The 19,245-nt window shown below is 33.5% G+C and overlaps 1 protein-coding gene and 1 long non-coding RNA gene across 2 annotated transcripts; both read right to left on the reverse strand.

Moving 5' to 3' along the window:
* Positions 1-468: 468 nt before the first annotated feature.
* On the reverse strand, positions 469-1,653 carry LOC140663598 (uncharacterized). Its single transcript, XM_072887856.1, has 2 exons — positions 1,078-1,653; positions 469-669 (listed from the first exon to the last, which is right to left on the reverse strand). Exons 1-2 carry the CDS (start codon positions 1,651-1,653, stop codon positions 469-471), a joined length of 777 nt encoding a protein of 258 aa, XP_072743957.1.
* Positions 1,654-14,160: 12,507 nt separating this feature from the next.
* LOC140663961 (uncharacterized) lies at positions 14,161-17,998 on the reverse strand. The gene is made up of 3 exons (XR_012046365.1): positions 17,892-17,998; positions 17,305-17,512; positions 14,161-14,731 (listed from the first exon to the last, which is right to left on the reverse strand). It is a non-coding gene; the product is annotated as an uncharacterized lncRNA (long non-coding RNA).
* Between the last annotated feature and the right edge of the window lie 1,247 nt (positions 17,999-19,245).

The following is a 19,245-nucleotide window of genomic DNA, read 5'->3' on the forward strand; positions in this document are numbered from 1 at the left end:
AGAGAGGACTCGGCCTCTTGATATATAAAGAGACTTATAAAAAACTGAATTTAGTCGTATCGATATTTCACCGACAAAAAACTTTCTCTCTGATCTGTCGATCTCGGATCGAAGCGGCAGAGTGATATCGAGTCTCTTCACCTCGGGTGGAAATGCCGTCGCGGGCGTCCCCGATTGGCTCTCGATCTTGCGCGTGCGGGTTTCGTCGGTGGATTATAGTGCTCGTTTAGCGGCATATTTAAAATGATGCATGTTTGCATTCGACGAGCGCGTCGAACGTCGAAATCGGTAGTGGGCCCACTAATATTATTATTTCTCGTCGCACAATACTCCCCCCGTTGAGAGGGTACGGATCAATTATAAATTAGGTTATCCTAATTCATCGCATACATATAGAGTACGGATCAATTATAAATTAGGTTATCCTAATTCATCGCATACACTTATCGATTAATTATTTGCTATATGTTATTCGATCGGAAGCGGACAGATGCACTTCACTGGTCGCTTCATTTCTCCCATCGCTGTTTTGACGGTGACTGCTCGGGTCACTCCGTCTTCGCCAGGATAAATGTCGATGATCTTCCCCAATGCCCATTGATAGCATGGAAGATTTTTCTCCTTAAGGAGAACGATCGCTCCGATGTTAACATTTTCTCCGTTCTTTGTCTATTTGTGTCGAATTTGGAGTTCGTTGAGGTATTCCAAGTTCCACCGGGTCCAAAAGTCCTGTAGCAACCTTCGTGATGTGTTGCCAAGTGGACAAGCGGTTGGCTGGGACAGACGTTAAATCAAGTTCGGGCAATGATATCAATGATTTACCGATCAAACAATGTGCAGGGGTTAGGACTAGAACATCATTTGGATCTGATGATAGAAATGAAAGGGGTCTGGAATTCAAAATTCCTTCGACTTCGATCGTAAAAGTGTTCAACTCTTCAAAGGTGAATAGAAGGTCTTTGACCACGCGTTTAAAATGGTGTTTAAACAATTTTACTGTCGTTTCCCACCGAAGTGTGGTGCCATGGCGGGCATAAAATGCCATGTGATATGTTTCTCGACCGAAAATCGATTCACCTGAGATTTGTGTACATCGGAATTAAAGAGAACGTATAGCTCTCTTAAATGATTGTCAGCTCCTCTAAAATTAGTTCCATTGTTCGAATAGACATGCGCGGGTATGCCTCGTCTCGCTATAAAGCGCCGTAACGCTGCGAGAAACCCGTCTGTTGTCAAATCGCTTACAACTTCTAAATGCACAGCCTTTACGGCCATGCATACGAACACGCACACGTATGTCTTGACTTTATTTCGGTTTCGATGTTTCTTTTCTTTAACATGGAATGGCCCGCAAAAGTCAATTCCCGTATGATAGAACGGGGTCGCATTGCATACTCGCATTTTCGGAAGATTGCTCATTTTGTATTGAACTGTCTCGGCATTAAAATGAAAACATCGCACGTATGACCTTACAATTTTACGCACCTGATTGCGGCCGTCAAGGATCCAGAATTTACGTCTTATGAGATATAGAGTTGTTTGTACTCCTGTGTGATAATGTTTTTCGTGCGTTTCTCTAATGATGAGATCGGTTAAAAAATGACGACTCGGAAGTAAAATAGGATAATTTTGCGGAAACGCTAATTCTGACATTTTAAGGTGTCCACCGACTCGAATTAAACCATTTTCATCGATAAATGGATTTAGTGCGGCAATATTAGTTTTATTTATATTACGTTTGTTTGTTAATTCGTTTAATTCTTGCGCAAAGCTTGATGCTTGAATGAGTTTCATTAATTTTATTTCCGTTTCGTCGATTTCTTTCGCGCATAATAGGCCGTGGTGTTTGTTTTGAGATCGGAAACGTAAACACAAGGTAAGGACTCTCAATAATCTCATATATGATGAATATTTTTTGAGTATTTCGAAATCATGTGAAACCGTTGTTAAACAAATATTTTTTTTCAATTCCGATATCTCTTCTAATGTTGCCCTTCCGTTGTACCATTTATCTTCAATATCTGATAGCCACGACGGACCGGAAAACCATACCTGATTCTTGACAAGAGCATTCGGTAATTGACCTCGAGATAAAGCATCGGCTGGGTTGTCTTCCGACTTAATGTGTCGCCAAATTTGCGGATGAGTGAGTTTCTGGATTTGCGCGACGCGATGCGCTACGAATGTTTTTAGGCAATGCGGCGGCGTTCTAATCCAATGCAGTGCGATAGTAGAATCGCTCCATAACATTATTTTATCAGGAACGATTCCCATTGCACATTGCACCTCATCGTGTAATTTAGCCAACAAAAGTGCGCCACACAACTCTAGACGAGGTATGGTGGTCGATTTTAATGGGGCTACTCGTGACTTGGCGCAAAGTAATCGACAGTGTACCTCGCGATTTTGGGTTTCAGAGCGCAAATATATGCATATGCCATAACTTTCTTGACTCGCGTCACAAAAACCGTGAATTTGAACATTCGCGTAATCCGGCGTCAATACGAGGCGATCAATCGATATATCATTGATTAATTCTAACTGCGTCGCGAAGTTGATCCACGCGGTGTGAATGTCAGCTGAAATTGATTCATCCCAATCTAGTTTATTCCGCCATAAATTCTGCATCAACCTTTTGGCGTATAATATAACAGGCCCTAATATACCTAACGGATCGTAAATTTTGGCAATAACTAAGAAGATAATTCTTTTCGTAATTCTTTCTGCGTGATTGATCGAGCGCGCCGAGTAACGTAGTACGTCGTTAGATGCGTGCCATGATATGCCTAGCGTTTTTAAACAACTCTCCTTATCTAACATCAGATTCGAATTTATCGCGTCGGGTTCTACATCGTTGATAACACAAGCGTTGTTGGATGCCCATTGTCGTATATGGAACCCGCCTCGAGATAATAACGCGGTTACGTCATCTCGTACTGCGCGAGCTTCATCGATAGTATTAGCCCCGGTTAATAAATCGTCGACATATAGATGGTTTTTGAGTACTTGGGCGGCTACAGGAAATTCTGCGCCTTCGTCGTCGGCTAATTTGTGAATTGTTCTTATCGTGAGATAGGGGGATGATGATACACCAAACGTGAGGGTATTAAGTTGTAGAGTTTTTATTTGATGACCGTGACGCCACAACAATCGTTGATATATCCTATCGCTTTCGTGTAGCCATATCTGCCGGTACATTTTTTCTATATCGGCAGTAATAACATATTTATAGGTGCGGAATCGTATTAAGTGTGTGAACAATGTATTTTGTATCGTCGGTCCTGTCATTAGCATATCATTTAAGAATGTGCCTGTACTTGATTTCGCAGACGCGTCGAATACTACCCGAGTTTTCGTAGTAACGCTCGTGGACTTGATCACAGCGTGATGTGGTAGATAAAAACCGTTATCAATCGGATCTTCGATTATAGACATTTGGTTCAAATCTAAATATTCTTGTATCACTTGCGAGTAGGCGTCCCTCAGACTATTGTTTGAATTAAATTTCCGCTCAAGAGAGTTTAAGCGTTTAAGAGCAGACATTCGCGATTCGCCGAGACGTCTCTCACTTTTGCGAAATGGTAATCGTACCGTGTAACGACCGTCCTTATCGCGTGTAACGTTTTCTAAGAAATGTTTTTCGCATTCGATATCCTCGGGAGATTTCGGGAACTCTGATGGGAGATCATTGATTGTCAAAAATTTAGTAATTAGTTGTTCAAGGCTGGTTAATTGACACGTGACGTTTTTCACGTGATTTTGGGAAGTTATTCCGCCCGCTACTATCCAACCGAGACGAGTCTTTTGCAAATATAATTCTATTTTTTAGCGATTTTCTAGAGATAAATCGATCTGCCCGATCGAAAATAGTGAAATGGTTGTTCCAGATCCTAGTAATAAATCAACCGTTCGCGGTATATGAAATTCAGGGTCAGCTAATTTAATATTTGACGGTATTTTAATGAGATGACGTGGGTATATTTCGGCCGGAACTAAATTTGCTATTGTCGGGATAGATAGATATACTAATCTTTTTCGATATTCGTTATGCAATGATTGGATTACGATTGAGGTAATACCTCGTGATACCGTGTTCGTGGAATTGATGGCACTGACCGTTGATGTGTAGGGAATTATGGGGAGTCTTAAAGATTTCGCGAATTTCTTGGAGATGAAATTGGTGCATGTATCTAATAGTGCGCGGCATTTAATCCAATTACGATCACGATCTTGCACGAATACGGTTGCTGTTGTCATCAATTGAAGCGTTAAATCCGCGATATTCGTGGTTAAGATTGCCGATTCGCCGCTCTTTTTATAATGTCATTCGTGTTTCGTTTCCTTACATTCTTTTGCATTGGTTGCGTAGATGTAGATTTGTTCGTTTCCATGTGTAAAAGAGTGTTATGACGCTTTTGACAGATGGTGCAACTGCTATAATTGCACGTCTTGCCGATATGTGAGCGTCAACAGTTGTAACAAAGCTTCGCGTTTCGCACTCGATCCTTTTAGGAACGGTTAATTGTTTAAACGCGGAACATTTGAATAACGGATGTTGTTTATTTTTACATGCCGTGCAATTGGTTGTGCCGACTACGAACGCTTTATTGGATATCCGTGCCTTTCTACTGAATGTATATTTATCGTCTTCTCGTTTTGACGTCTCGCAAACGCGTTTGGATACTCGAACTGCTGTCTTGTATAGGAATTCGTATAATTCATCGATCTTTGGAAATTCATCCCGGCCTAGTGTTTCTTCCCACTTTTCGGCCGTGGACTTCGGTAATTTGCCTTCTAATATATTCATGAGTATTTCGGATCCTACCGTGACTCCCAATGCGGCTAAGGATGCAACGTGTTGCTGCGCGTCATCAGCAAGTTTTGAAAGACCGTCCGTGGTTTCTTTCTCTACGAGGGGTAAATTTAAAAGTAATGAGAGATGTCGCGAAATCAAAATTCGTTTCACTTCATAAGAGCGTTTTAATAGCTCCCACGCCTTTGCGTAATTTGAGCCTTCAATCGATAAAATCTTTAATTTATTAGCTGCTTCGTCCGTTATACGGATTTTAAGTATTGCAATTTTTGTACATCCTCTAAGTCTGTCTGGGAATCGATCATGGCGATAAAAGAATTTTTAAACAAGAGCCAATTCTCATAACGACCGTTGAATTTAGGCAACGCTTCTGGTAACTTTACTCGTCGCTTTGTGTATACCGCCATTCCCGAACCGTGCGGCTGTATCATGTTACTCGTATTGTCAGTGTCGGCGGAAGACGCGGGGGTTTGGGTGGAACGCGCGGAGATATTGAGAATCCTTTCAACCTTGCCGACAAGTGTGTAAAATCTATCTTGTACGTTCGCGAATTCATCTTTGTGTTGATCGCTTGTTTCAAGTAATAAGAGTTCGTCGTTAAACTTCATATTTATGATAGAGTTCTGTGACTCGATTCATGCGTATCTTTAAAGCGGCTTTGTCGTATTGTTCACGTACAATCCAATTAGTGAGACTGGTCATTTGCGATTTTAACGAAGTTCGTTTCTGAACGAGTAATTTGATTCGATTGGCCATAATGTTTTTTTGAATATTGGGAAAGGTTGGAGATATGTGTATAGGAAGTTGTTTGATCGGTTATTCGTTATTTGTTTGCAATGTACTTGCCGTTTATGCGTCTGTCCCAGCGTAATTTGTTCCTCGTATCGTTCTGCGTAATTCAATCCGTGATTCCGTTGCAGGCGGTTTGACGCGTGCCTTATGCACTCTGACTTGTTTATCTCTCATTGTCGGTTATGGGGGTTCACCTTTTTTTTGCGAACACCTCACAGGAGGCACCATGGAGTTTTGTACGTGAGGGTTGTAAATGTTCACATACTATTTTCGGTTAATGGATTATTTATTTAATACTTTGTGTAAGAGAGGACTCGGCCTTGATACAAGAGAGGACTCGGCCTTGATACAAGAGAGGACTCGGCCTCGTTACAAGAGAGGACTCGGCCTCTTGATATATAAAGAGACTTATAAAAAACTGAATTTAGTCGTATCGATATTTCACCGACAAAAAACTTTCTCTCTGATCTGTCGATCTCGGATCGAAGCGGCAGAGTGATATCGAGTCTCCTCACCTCGGGTGGGAGATGCCGTCGCGGACGTCCCCGATTGGCTCTCGATCTTGCGCGTTTAGTCGATGGATTATAGTGCTCGTTTAGCGGCATATTTAAAATGACGCATATTCGCATTCGACGAGCGCGTCGAACGTCGAAATCGGTAGTGGGCCCACTAATATTATTATTTCTCGTCGCACCAGTTACCCTTGTTCATAATTTCCATTAAAATATTTAATTAAATTATATTGTAGAGTCAGGTTATTTTTTACCTAAAATTTATAAACAAAGAATTCAAATCGCAAGCAGGTCACAAACAGATGATAATTTTACGTCATAATTAAATGTTTTAATATTTATTTAATTCATTTGTTAATGCATTTCTTAATGTTCTTAATTTTATTTTCTTTATACTTCTAAAATTGTATTTTTTATCATAATAAGTGTATTTCACTATAAGTTATGTTTTTGTTATATTCTCTGTAACATATATTTTATTTAATATATTAATGTTTTTATAATATATAATATACACTACTCAAAAGAAAATAGGGAACACTTTTCATACGTCAAAAAATAGGTTATCTTCAAACTATTGTAACTCAGTGAAAAATCATCGTACGCAAATTTAAAGAAAAGCATTTTGAAGCTTGAAGTTTCAACTTTAACATGCAATCGATAATTTTTTTAAAAAATTTTATCTTCTCAGTGCTATCCCTTAAAAAAACGCGCACAGTTTATTTTCTTAAAATTACGTATTTTTGACGCTCTGTAGCTAGATAAGAAAAATTCTCTCGACAATCTCAAGTCAATTTCCATAAAATACAATGTTTTACCTACAAAATGCTTTCTTAAAAATTTTCTTACGATTTTTTTGGCCGAGTTACATGACTTTGAAGCTAAACTTGCATTTTTCAGAAAAATTGACGATACTCGGCAAAAAATCATCATACAAAAATTTAAAGAAGAGCATTTTGAAGCTTGAAGTTTTAGCTTTAACATGCTATCGATAGTTTTAGAAAATGTTTTTATCTTTTCAGTGTACCCTAAGAAAAAGAAACACTGTTTTTTTCATAAAATTACTTATTTTTGACATTCTGCAGTTTTATAAAAAATTTTTCTCGGAAAATTCAAGTCAATTTCCATAAAATATAACTTTACCTACAAAATGCTTTTTTAAAAATATTTCGACGATTTTTTTTGGCCGAGTTACATGACTTTAAAGTCAACTTAAATTTTATTGAAAAATGACATTCTCCGCCGGCATTAGCATTACCCAATATGCATCACATGGAGGTTGCCGGTCGGATTTTGCACATCACGTGCGTGCGTGCGTACGTGCGTGCGTGCGTGCGTGCGCGCGTGCGTGTGTGTGTGTGTGTGTGTGTGTGTGTGTGTGCGCGCGCGCGCGTGCGTTTGGATTGTGTATTTCCTCTTCTTTGCTCAATTACTACTTGTAGACGCTCTCGCATATTTATACATCTCTCTATCAAATTCTGCGGAATTTCGTTCCAAATTTGTATTAACATGTCCGCTAAATCATTTAAATTTTGCGGCTGTTGATCGCGACGTCTTAATCGTCGTTTCATTTCGTCCCATATGTGCTCGATTGGATTTAAGTCCGGGCTATTAGCAGGATGGTCCAGCAATATAATATTGTGTTCTTCAAGAAAACGGCGAGTTATGTTCGCCGTATGAGGACGAGCGTTGTCTTGCATAAATATGAAATTGCGATGTAAAGAACGGAGAAGCAAAACGTGAGGTCGCAGGATTTCATTTACATATCGCACACTTGTTATTGATGGAGGTGGCAGAATTATCAAGTCCGTCCGTCTCCTCATTGATACACACTCCCATACCATAACCGAACCGTTGTTATGTGCCCGCACTAGCATAACACAATGCCGATCGTATCGTTCATTTCGACGACGCCAATTACGTATACGAGGGTCATTACCGTAATGTAATGATAAAACCGAGAGGTGTATAAATATGCGAGAGCGTCTGCAAGCGGTAATTGAGCAAAGAGGAGGAAATACACAATACTAAACGCACACACAGACACACATATACACACAGCAGAGAGGGTTTGGAGTCGTTAAATACTGCGGAAGTGACGAACTGCGGGGTCCTTATCTCTGCTGTGACGCACGCACGCACGCACGCACGCACGCACACATACACGTGATGTGCAAAATCCGACCGGCAACCTCCACATGGTGCATATTGGATAATGCTAATGCCGGCGGAGAATGTCATTTTTCAATAAAATTTAAGGTTGACTAAAGTCATGTAACTCGGCCAAAAAAATCGTCGAAATATTTTTAAAAAAGCATTTTAGGTAAAGTGTTATATTTTATGGAAATTGATTTGAATTTTCCGAGAAAAATTTTTTTATAAAACTGCAGAATGTCAAAAATAAGTAATTTTATGAAAAAAACAGTGTTTCTTTTTCTTAGGGTACACTGAAAAGAAAAAAATTTTCTAAAACTATCGATAGCATGTTAAAGCTGAAACTTCAAGCTTCAAAATGCTTTTTTTTTTAATTTTTGTATGATGATTTTTCGCCGAGTATCGTCAATTTTTCTGAAAAACGCAAGTTTAGCTTCAAAGTCATGTAACTCGGCCAAAAAAATCGTAAGAAAATTTTTAAGAAAGCATTTTGTAGGTAAAACATTGTATTTTATGGAAATTGACTTGAGATTGTCGAGAGAATTTTTCTTATCTAGCTACAGAGCGTCAAAAATACGTAATTTTAAGAAAAAAAAAAACTGTGCGCGCTTTTTTAAAGGATAGCACTGAGAAGATAAAATTTTTAAAAAAAATTATCGATTGCATGTTAAAGTTGAAACTTCAAACTTCAAAATGCTTTTTTTTTAAATTTGCGTACGATGATTTTTCACTGAGTTACAATAGTTTGAAAATAGCTTATTTTTTGACGTATGAAAAGTGTTACCTATTTTCTTTTGAGTAGTGTATATATATATATATATACACTATATATGTACACATATATGTACACTAATATTTATTCTATTTTTATTATTGCAACTCTTAACAATCTATAATACCTATTATATTTCTACATCATTATATTCTTTCATTTCAGTTGTTTTTATTGAACTTTATTTCTTACTTTTTTTACTTTACTTTCTGATTCCTATTAATTTTTGCTTGTTTGTTGGGTTTAACTGGTTAGATTGATATCAACTGCTACATTATTTGCAATCCTATACACTTTAACATTAATCCAAATCATTGCACGCTGAAAATAAGATACTTATCAATGATTATTAACTGTTAATATATCTTATTAATTATAGTAATTAATAAGATTAATTCATTTAATATTCTTTTAGGATTGCATTGAAATATCTGGCATTTCCAAAGATGTCTTTTATAGTTAACAAGAACAAAATTATCTTATTACACAATGCAAAGATCAATTTGTAATATATGATATGAAACAAATGTAAGTTATACATAAATTATTCTAAATTTTCATATATATATATATATATATATATATACATATATATGTATGTATATATATGTATGTATATATATGTATGTGTATATATGTATGTATATATATGTATGTATATATATGATAATAATATGATAATGAAGAAACAATATGATATTTACTTCAAGTTTTTGATTTTTATCTTTGTCAATAATTTACTAACTTTTAACATCACGTTTTATATATATTGTTTTATTATATTATTAATATATTCTTGAAATATATTAACATTAAAAACAAAAAATCATTACTAGAATTTATTTAATTTAAAAATACTTTACACACACATACAGAGTTATGACTTAATACTGTTCAAATTAAGCGGTCGTACAATTCACAACATGGCTGACCGTCACGTGATCGATTACGGCTACATCAAAGGTGCCTACACTCACTGTTCCTACTGTATGTAGTTATACTGTGGTTCAGTCCTTCAAGCAATGTATGTGCGTATCGCGTAATAATGGCACGCGTGTGCGTACATTTTGCGTTCGGAAAACATATGATTTGAGATGCTGTTTTTATTCAACTTTCACTTAAATAATAAAGATAGAATAACACACTTTTAACATGTAATTAAGACCGTATCAAAATTTAGCTGTAAAATCCTTTTAAAGTAATATATCTAACTGTAAGTAAATTATATCTACGTAATAGATTTTGAAACAATATATAAACAAAAAATATATAAATATATATATGTATGTAAATTAAATTAGAATTAACATATATTGATATGAATATATGTAAACTATTGTATATATGTATATATGATAAATTAATGCGTAGAGAACAATACTTTTATTTAAAAACAAACAAATGCCTTTTTTGGACTCGTGATTTTTGATTCTTGTATAAAATCGAAATAAAGTCAAAATATTGAAATTTTTAATATGCAAGAGTCACGAGTCCAAAAAGACATTTGTTGGTTTTTAAAAAGAAATATTGTTCTCTACGCATTAATTTATCATTTCCATTATACATCGAAAAATAAACAATTTCGAATTCTGTTCGATATGAACACTCCGTTGACATGATATCGAGAACATTGACGTCGTTTCGACATTGAATTGACATCAGCCTTCTCGCTGGGGCAATATATATATATATATATATATATATATTGTAACGTTGCCGTCACGACGGGCCTCAACGAGAAGGCTGATGTCAATTCAATGTCGAAACGACGTCAATGTCTTCGATATCATATCAACGGAGTGTTCATATCAAACAGAATATATATATATATATATATATATATATATATATATATATAAAATAAAATACCTTCGTTATATCATGAAACTTATATTTATTTATTTATGATACTAATTCTCGCGCATGTGTGCGTGTGTGCGCGCTCGCGCGCGCGCGTGCGTGTGTGTGTATAGTACAATAGTTTACTTTATATATAATAGTATATAATTATCAAAGATAAAATTACCTAAAAATTGTGCTTAAAAAAATTTTAAAATGGTATTAGAACAATATAATAATCATATATGGTTATCAAGGAAATAATAAATATAATATTAACATTGAAATATATACCATACTGGAATGAGCACTGCCATACCCTCACCACGGTTATTGCGGCCACTAAGAGATAGCTAAATTAGGACGTTCCTTTCTCTTTTTATCGTGTACTATCATGCCTGAAAATATATACTTCAATGGTCTACACTGTAAAAAGATTCTAAAAAAATTCTGTAAAAAATTTTTTAAAAATTTGAAGAAAAATTTATTTTAAATTATATATGGAAACGTTATGCTTATGTACAAATAAATTTAAATAATTTTAAATAATTTTTATGTTAACTTTTAATTTCTTTACTCATGTTTTTGAAAATATATTATTTAATTAAAAATAAAATTTAACAAATTAAACTCTAGATTATGTTACAGATGATATCTTTCTTAATCTTTCTTAAAGATAAATGTTTTAGAATGAGTAGTACATAGAGTCACGTGGTTGCCTTAGTTAGTCAGATAAAAACAACAACGTCCTAATTGAACTATCGCAGTCACACAATCTTGGCCGCCAATCAGAAGCGCAGTGCTCATTCCAGTATGGTATATATTTCAATGAATATTAATAATATATACAAAATGTTTAGTTTTCTTTAAAAAGATAATTTTTATTATTATAAGATTTCTATGTATCATTCAAAAGATTGGTATGTAGAAAAGTTGATTTTTATTATTATCAGATTTGTGCAATTCAACAGAATGATATATAGAATTCAAAAGATTTATATGTACAATTTAAAAACAGAATAATCTTCATAATATAATAATTTCTGATAGTAGATATTACACATGCCGAGTGGACTGTCTTACATATTTTTTATTAATAAAAAAAGTAGCAGGATTTTTGTTTTATTTACCAAAAAACTGTAAGTTTAGCCGATCATTTGGTACATGTATCAAGGTTATGTTCTTTTCTGTCGCTTTATAGTAAAAGATATTGCTAGTATATCAGTAAAAATCAAATTTTTCTTTAGATTGTAAATACTTTCTATAAAAAATAGTTAAGATAAATATCAATTATTTAAAACTAAATTAATATCTATTGTTTCAAACCAAACTTAAGTTTATAAAAACATTTATCAATAAATCTCCGAAATAATAAATTTAACTTTTCCGCCAGCTTTGGCTATTACATATGGCAGATTGGATCACCAATCAGCAATTGATAGCCGGTGTCTTAACTCTTAGGGTGCAATCCCATGGACTGATATTTTACGCGTACGCGTATTGCGTAACCAATCATATCTTTCTATTCTTTTAGATTGTTTAACAGAAATATTAAACATCGTAATTGATTGGTTACGCGATACGCGTTACGCGCAAAATATCAGTCCATGGGATCGCACCCTTACTAGAGGAACTCTACTTACTACTATGCAGTACCCCAGCCACAGACTTCTATACTATAGACCGCTAACTTCCTTATATATTAGACCTAAAAAGTGACCCCGAAAAATATGTACATTGGTAGGATAGAGAAAAGGAGGGGATAGATATGTAATATGGCTGCTATAGAAAACTCGTATGTGAGTGATATTGCTTTAAATTCAACCAATCAGCGTGACTGTCATACTACCAATGATGACGCATACACATAAGTTTTGTACATATTTTTCGGGGTTATGTATTTTGCCGGAGTTAGCAGTCTAGTTATAGAAGTCTGTGACCCCAGCTCGAATGACGTCAGGGTACCCAGAACCGTGCTTCTATGTACTTTATTTTCTTTGGTAATGAGTTGAACATTCAGGCCAGTATTTAGAGTCCGTTCTTATATATAAGATCATCTTAAGACATGTTTTTAGTCCACTTAAGACTACGTTTAGCCAATCAGATGGCCGAATAGAATTTTAAGACCTTACTTAAGACGAGCTTCAATATAAGAACGGACTATGAATACCGGCCTCAGAATTATGATAAAAGTCAGATGTTTGTAGAAAAGATCATAGAAAACCATTGACCAATCAGGATTTGCTAGAAAAAGTAAGAGATGGTACTTTCTAGAGTTCCTATAAGTAGAGTTGTGCCAATACCGCTTCCTCATTGTGATTGGCTTCGCCATTTTTCGTTAAATTTCCGGCATAGCTTGACACCTTTTTTTTTTTTTTACGTGAGGAAATGCGTTACGCATCCCCCGAGGAGCGGAAACTCCCCGAGGGTATGTGGGATTCCCCCCTATTTATCGGGGTATACCCACTAAAACCTCACGGTGGTCCTCTCGGCGGTTGGCGGGTGGGCTCTGGGGTCGCTTTCGCATTCTACCAGGACCCACCCCCGCCTGTCTCCCCCAGATGATCGAGGGGAGATTCCCTGCCTTTTGATGCGCCACTGAGAAAAGCCTCAGTGACGCATCAACGACGGCGTTGCAGGATCACCACGCAACCCCGCCGTCTTCCCTGGAACCAAGGTGCAATCACAGTATATACAGTAGCGCAACTCTCTGTCGGCACCTTTGATGTTTGTGTAGCATAAAATGGAGTGCGCATGCGCGAAATCAGCGAGTATAATCAGTACTGTCATTTGAACTTTTCTCTCATTCTTTCTTTGTTTCTTCTCTCTTTTCAACATCCATCTCTGCGGGCGCGTTTGGAGAGACTTTATTAGCGCTAATAGCGTTATTCTATCTCTTTTCAACTTTCAGCGAGTAACAAAGATAGAATAACGCTGTTAGCGCTAATAGGGTCTCCCCAAGCGCAGCTTGTAAAAAATTAATTAATTAATTAAAGTATTAATAAAAGTACATTATACATTTATTTATGAATACAATAAATAAAAAGAAATATTTGTTAAATACATTTACAAATATATTAATTTATTTATAGTTGTATTTTATAATATATGACATATATTTTACAATTGAAAAAAATTAAGTTATATCTAATTATGGTTAAGTAATATATATATATATATATATATATATATATAAGCATATAAAATATGAACAATTACAATTGTATCACATACAAAATAACTATGAAAAATGAAATAAAGAATTAAAAGTGTGGGCCGGCCAAGGGGTACTGTGGGACTCGATCTGGGAAGGTGTCCCATATAATACCACACTAAAACCTCCCTTTGAAGGGGAGAGAGCAGATATATTCCTCTCCCTCCTTGCACCGGAAAATGTCTTCCGATGTCTATTTGTTACCCATACGGGAGGGACTGTTTATGTAGGTATGTATATAAGTATATATATGTATGTATGTACATACATACATATATATATTACAAATTATGAACTTTCAAATCTATCACCTGACCCATACCTCAGCTACTCGATCCACCTCAGTATGAATCAGAGAGATAAGAAAAGAAAGAGGAAAAGAACATATCGTCCTACAATTATACATTAAAGAAAACGTTAACTTACATTAACTTACATTATAACTTACATTAATAACTTACATTAATTTACATAATACATTAAATTACATTAACTTACATTATAATATGTATAATATAATAAACATAACATAATGATCAAACATTAATGATATTAATAATATAGAATTAAGTTTGTCTTCTTAAATTTTTGACTTGCTTGTATGGTAACTATATCTCTTCCAAACAACGTTCATCCTAGATGAATAACATAATATTATAAGTATAAAAAAGATAATAAAAAATATAATAGATGAGATAAATAAACATTAGTTATAGAACATCATTTTATATAATGTAACGCATATAAACATAAAATATAATACACACTCATGTAATTAACAAAAGATTCAAACATGCATTACTTAACATACAATAAAATATAATATACACACACATGCAAATAACACATAATAAATAGAGTGAACGCAAAAGAAAACAGAATAATAGAGAAAATGAACACATTAAAGAAGTTATAAAACTGAAAATACGAATATAAAACATGTGATGTAGTTAATAAATGTTATATTAATGTAATGTAAAAAATATACCGAATTTACCCTGTTAATTTAATATCTAATATATACATTTAATCATACATACAATGTGCAGTTAATAAATATAATATTAATAAATATTATATAATTAGAATTAGAAAAGATATACGCAGAATTCACACATTGTTAATTAACAAACTTAACATTAAAATTACATGCAATAAGCAATATAAAAATTAATATAAAAATAAATTATAAAAATAAGACTGTATACACATACAAACATAATTTAATATCATAAAAAAGTTTATAAATGTGAAACATTTAAAAGTTTCCTATTTTTCTTACTAATACTTTTGCATGATTTATTATGTTGTGATAGCGTAAAATAAATACGCATGCGTAAAAATAATTTTATCAAAAAAATTGTAGGAAAATCTGAGCATGGTGGTTCGAAAGCTACAGTTTGTGCTAACTGGAAAAGGTAGTTGCCAATATTTTTTTTAAAACAATTATTTTCAAAATTTTTTACAAATAATTCTTCCAACTGAAGTATATGAGAACAAAAATTGTTATTCGATATATGTAAATTTCCATACAAATTATTTTTATCACTGAAATAAGCCCGAAAAGAACAATATAAAGTTGTATCATCTAAGACAGCCTTACTTTCATTTACAAAAGTTATACATGCATTACATGAATGAATTTGTAAACATTTTTTAATTAAAAATCCGCACACATATGTAAATGCATTTTGTTCTGGCAGATCCATAGAATAATAATCATGGCTTGGGATATCTAAAATTTTACGTAGCAAAGCTGGACTAACATTTGGATTTAAACATGGTTTTTTGATAATATTCAACATTTGATCACTATCTTGAGCACAATTTTGACTTTCTGAATGTTGTAAAAATTTAATACTAAGTAATTTCTTGAAAGCACGTATAAACTTAATTGGTGTCGGATTCAAAGAATTATCACCTTGTTGCCTAATAGAACCAAAGAAGTTTTCGACACAATCTTGATTAATTCTTCGGGTTCGAAGATAAGAAAAATTAAAAGATTTTAATGTATCCCACAATTGCATTATACTTTTAATTGTTATCTGCTAGCACTCAAAACATTTAATTCTTACATTAATATGTGAACCGTTGGCATCAATTATTTTAATATCTTTAAAAAGATGTAACATTTGTTTTAAAAATTTAATTTGTTTTTCACTACCAGTAAAAACTTTCCCATATTCTTTTGGGTTATTTAATGAAGATGAATTTAATGTATCAAATAATTTGTCCATTTTTTCTATAAAATCTATTGTGCCAACTGCTTCACTTGAAAGAAAACCATACGACATTTGCGTGCACATCCCCGCAGCTACTCGATTGCTAAATACTTGAACAGCATATTTTACTTTCATTCGTTGGAAAGAATTCGGTTCAAGGTGAAATTTGAATAATTTAGGAGCCATTTTTATCCATTGCTTGGAATCTTTGTTATAAAAATCAACTATATATTTCCACGAAACAATTTTATTAATATCAAATAGAAAGTTATATTTTAATAAATTGTTACGAAGTGCTTTCATTAAATGAGGAGTATCAAAAATATATAATACTTTCTCCTCATTAACTAAAAAAGTTGTATTTTCTGTCGAAATAGCTAACTCACGAGATAGCTGCATAAAATTAGGCCCCATATTTGACACCAATGCATGCACGATAGCATTCGAATTTCGCAACTTAACAATAACATCAAATATAATTTGTTTTAAAACGTTGCTTTGACATGCTGTTTCTATCAAACAAAAACAAACGGGAAATTTCCAATTTCCTGCAATGCTACGTGCCATTAATACTAAAGCACTTTTCACTGGTTGATGTGATTTTTCGTAACCCGTATCTTGAAAACCAATTATATTATCTTCTGATATATTATAAAATAAATGAGATTTCAAACTTAACTCATCAACAGTCAATATGCAATGTCTTTCAATTGGTGGCAATGCTTGAAATATTTCACTTAATGCTTCAAAAATTTTATCATTAATACCGGGTACTATTTTCCACGATTGTGTAAATAATTGCAGAGAACGTATGGAAGGTAAAATAAAATGTTTTATTAACTCTCTATAATTACGCGGACCTGACAAAAATAATGATAACGCAAATTGTTTGAAATCGGAATCATATTTTCTTCCACGTTTCTTTTTAGTCAAAGCATCGATTTGTGCAGACAATAGTTTTAAAAAATTTCCTGAAAATAACTTACCACTTAATTCTCGCATATTTTCGACATCATTAACTTCTTCTTTTACTGCAGTCTTCTTCTTCTTTTCTTGTTTTAATCGAAGTCGTCTGACAATTTGTCGCAACCTGTTGTTTTGTTGTTTTAATTTCAGAACTTGCCTGAGTAGGTTTTTTTTGCGAGGACTCTTATCTGAAGAATTTTTCATCTTTGCGTGCTTCTACATGTGCTTCTGTAAAATATCCAAATTTATTTGCTATTGAAAAAACAAAACTGTGAAAAAATTCTACTTTACAAAATAAAAAGAGTAAAGTTTTAAAATTATATAATAAATTACAAAATGAACGATTGCATAAAATTCATACTACTATTATTTATTACAATTAATAATTATATAATTAAATTTTGTTATATAAATAAAAAAACAACAAAATAAAATATTAAATATTAGATAATATTAAAAATGTAATTATACAAATAATGTAATACACACATACACACACACATGTATATGTAATATTAATGACATTTTTATAACTATTCATTATCAAAGTTTATATAAAAATAAAATTAATATTACAAAGATAATACTTTATAATAAATAAACTTACTGTTCAGCTTTGGCATTCACAGCATCCATATTATTATTGACATGCACATTAGCATCCAGATTATTGTTTACATAATTGCCATTAATTGGCAGTCTCCATACACTGTACATCACTGTAAAATATCATACAATTATATTATTATATTGTATTATATTATTTTAATTTGATTTGATTTTAATAGAAAAAATATTATTTAATTATTGTAACCTTCTGCTTCCTTCTTGTTCTGTTATAATTTATATTTCTTCTATTGACCTTCTTTCATTTAGATCTGTATTTCTATAAAAAATATATGGTATTATAATACTCTATATTCTACTATCATTATAATAAACAAAGTATTATTATTATTATTAAAAATTGATTTAGGAAAATAATATAAAGTAAAAACTCACTCTCTATCGAAAGCTGGACCAAAAAATATTGTGGGTATAGCATCTGGATGTAAACGCATTATTGTTTTTCTTATTAGCCATTTCTCTTCAAAATGAAAATGACATATCGTACAATTGCAGTAAGCATAATTTGGCCCTTTTAATTCTAAGTCCAGTCTTTTAGATGCCTTTATCCATTTCAACCACCTGTATTGACAATTTAATATTTCATAAATGTAAAAATATATGATATCTACATAAATAACTTAAAAAAAAAATATATATATATAATGTACACATTTTAGAAATAATAATTAAAACATATACCTGTCATGCTCTTTCGGAAATTTAAAAAAGTGCCGTTTCTTATCTATATTGACACTCATACATCCTGGCACTGCACACCATTGTTTTCCCTTTTTATTCATTTTTTTAATATTTTTCTTTTCAATCAACCTGAAACAAAGCTAAAATCAAAGTGTAACTAAAATCAAAGTTTTATACAAGAGATTTGAAAATCTGTATAAATATTTATATAGGTTAACTATCCTCTTAAAAAGCTTCACTACACTTTCACTAATAATTTTAAACACTGTCACAACACTGTCACTTCACTTTACAATTGTCTTCACTTTATAACACTAATTTTCACTACACTCGCGTTATTTTTCCTGACATAAATATTACGCCGGCATTTAAACGCTGAAAGAGAGCGAAAATCTAAAGAGGAAGTGAGAGAAAAGTTCAGATGGCGATACTAACTATACTCGTTGACTTCGCGCATGCGCACTCCATTTTATGCTACACAAAATCAGGAGAGTTGCGCTACTGTATATACTGTGGTGCAATGGGGAGTGGGTGTTCCCGCACCCATTCCCCTTGACCCCTGGGGGGAAGTGAAAAATTAATTCTCACTTCCCCCCGCTAATGACCGGATCTTATGGTCAGGTTGGGGCGAGGGGGGTCTCAAAGACCCCCGA

The sequence above is a fragment of the Anoplolepis gracilipes genome, chromosome 3 (genome assembly GCF_047496725.1).
Source record: "Anoplolepis gracilipes chromosome 3, ASM4749672v1, whole genome shotgun sequence".
In the NCBI taxonomy this organism is placed as follows: Eukaryota; Metazoa; Arthropoda; class Insecta; order Hymenoptera; family Formicidae; genus Anoplolepis; species Anoplolepis gracilipes.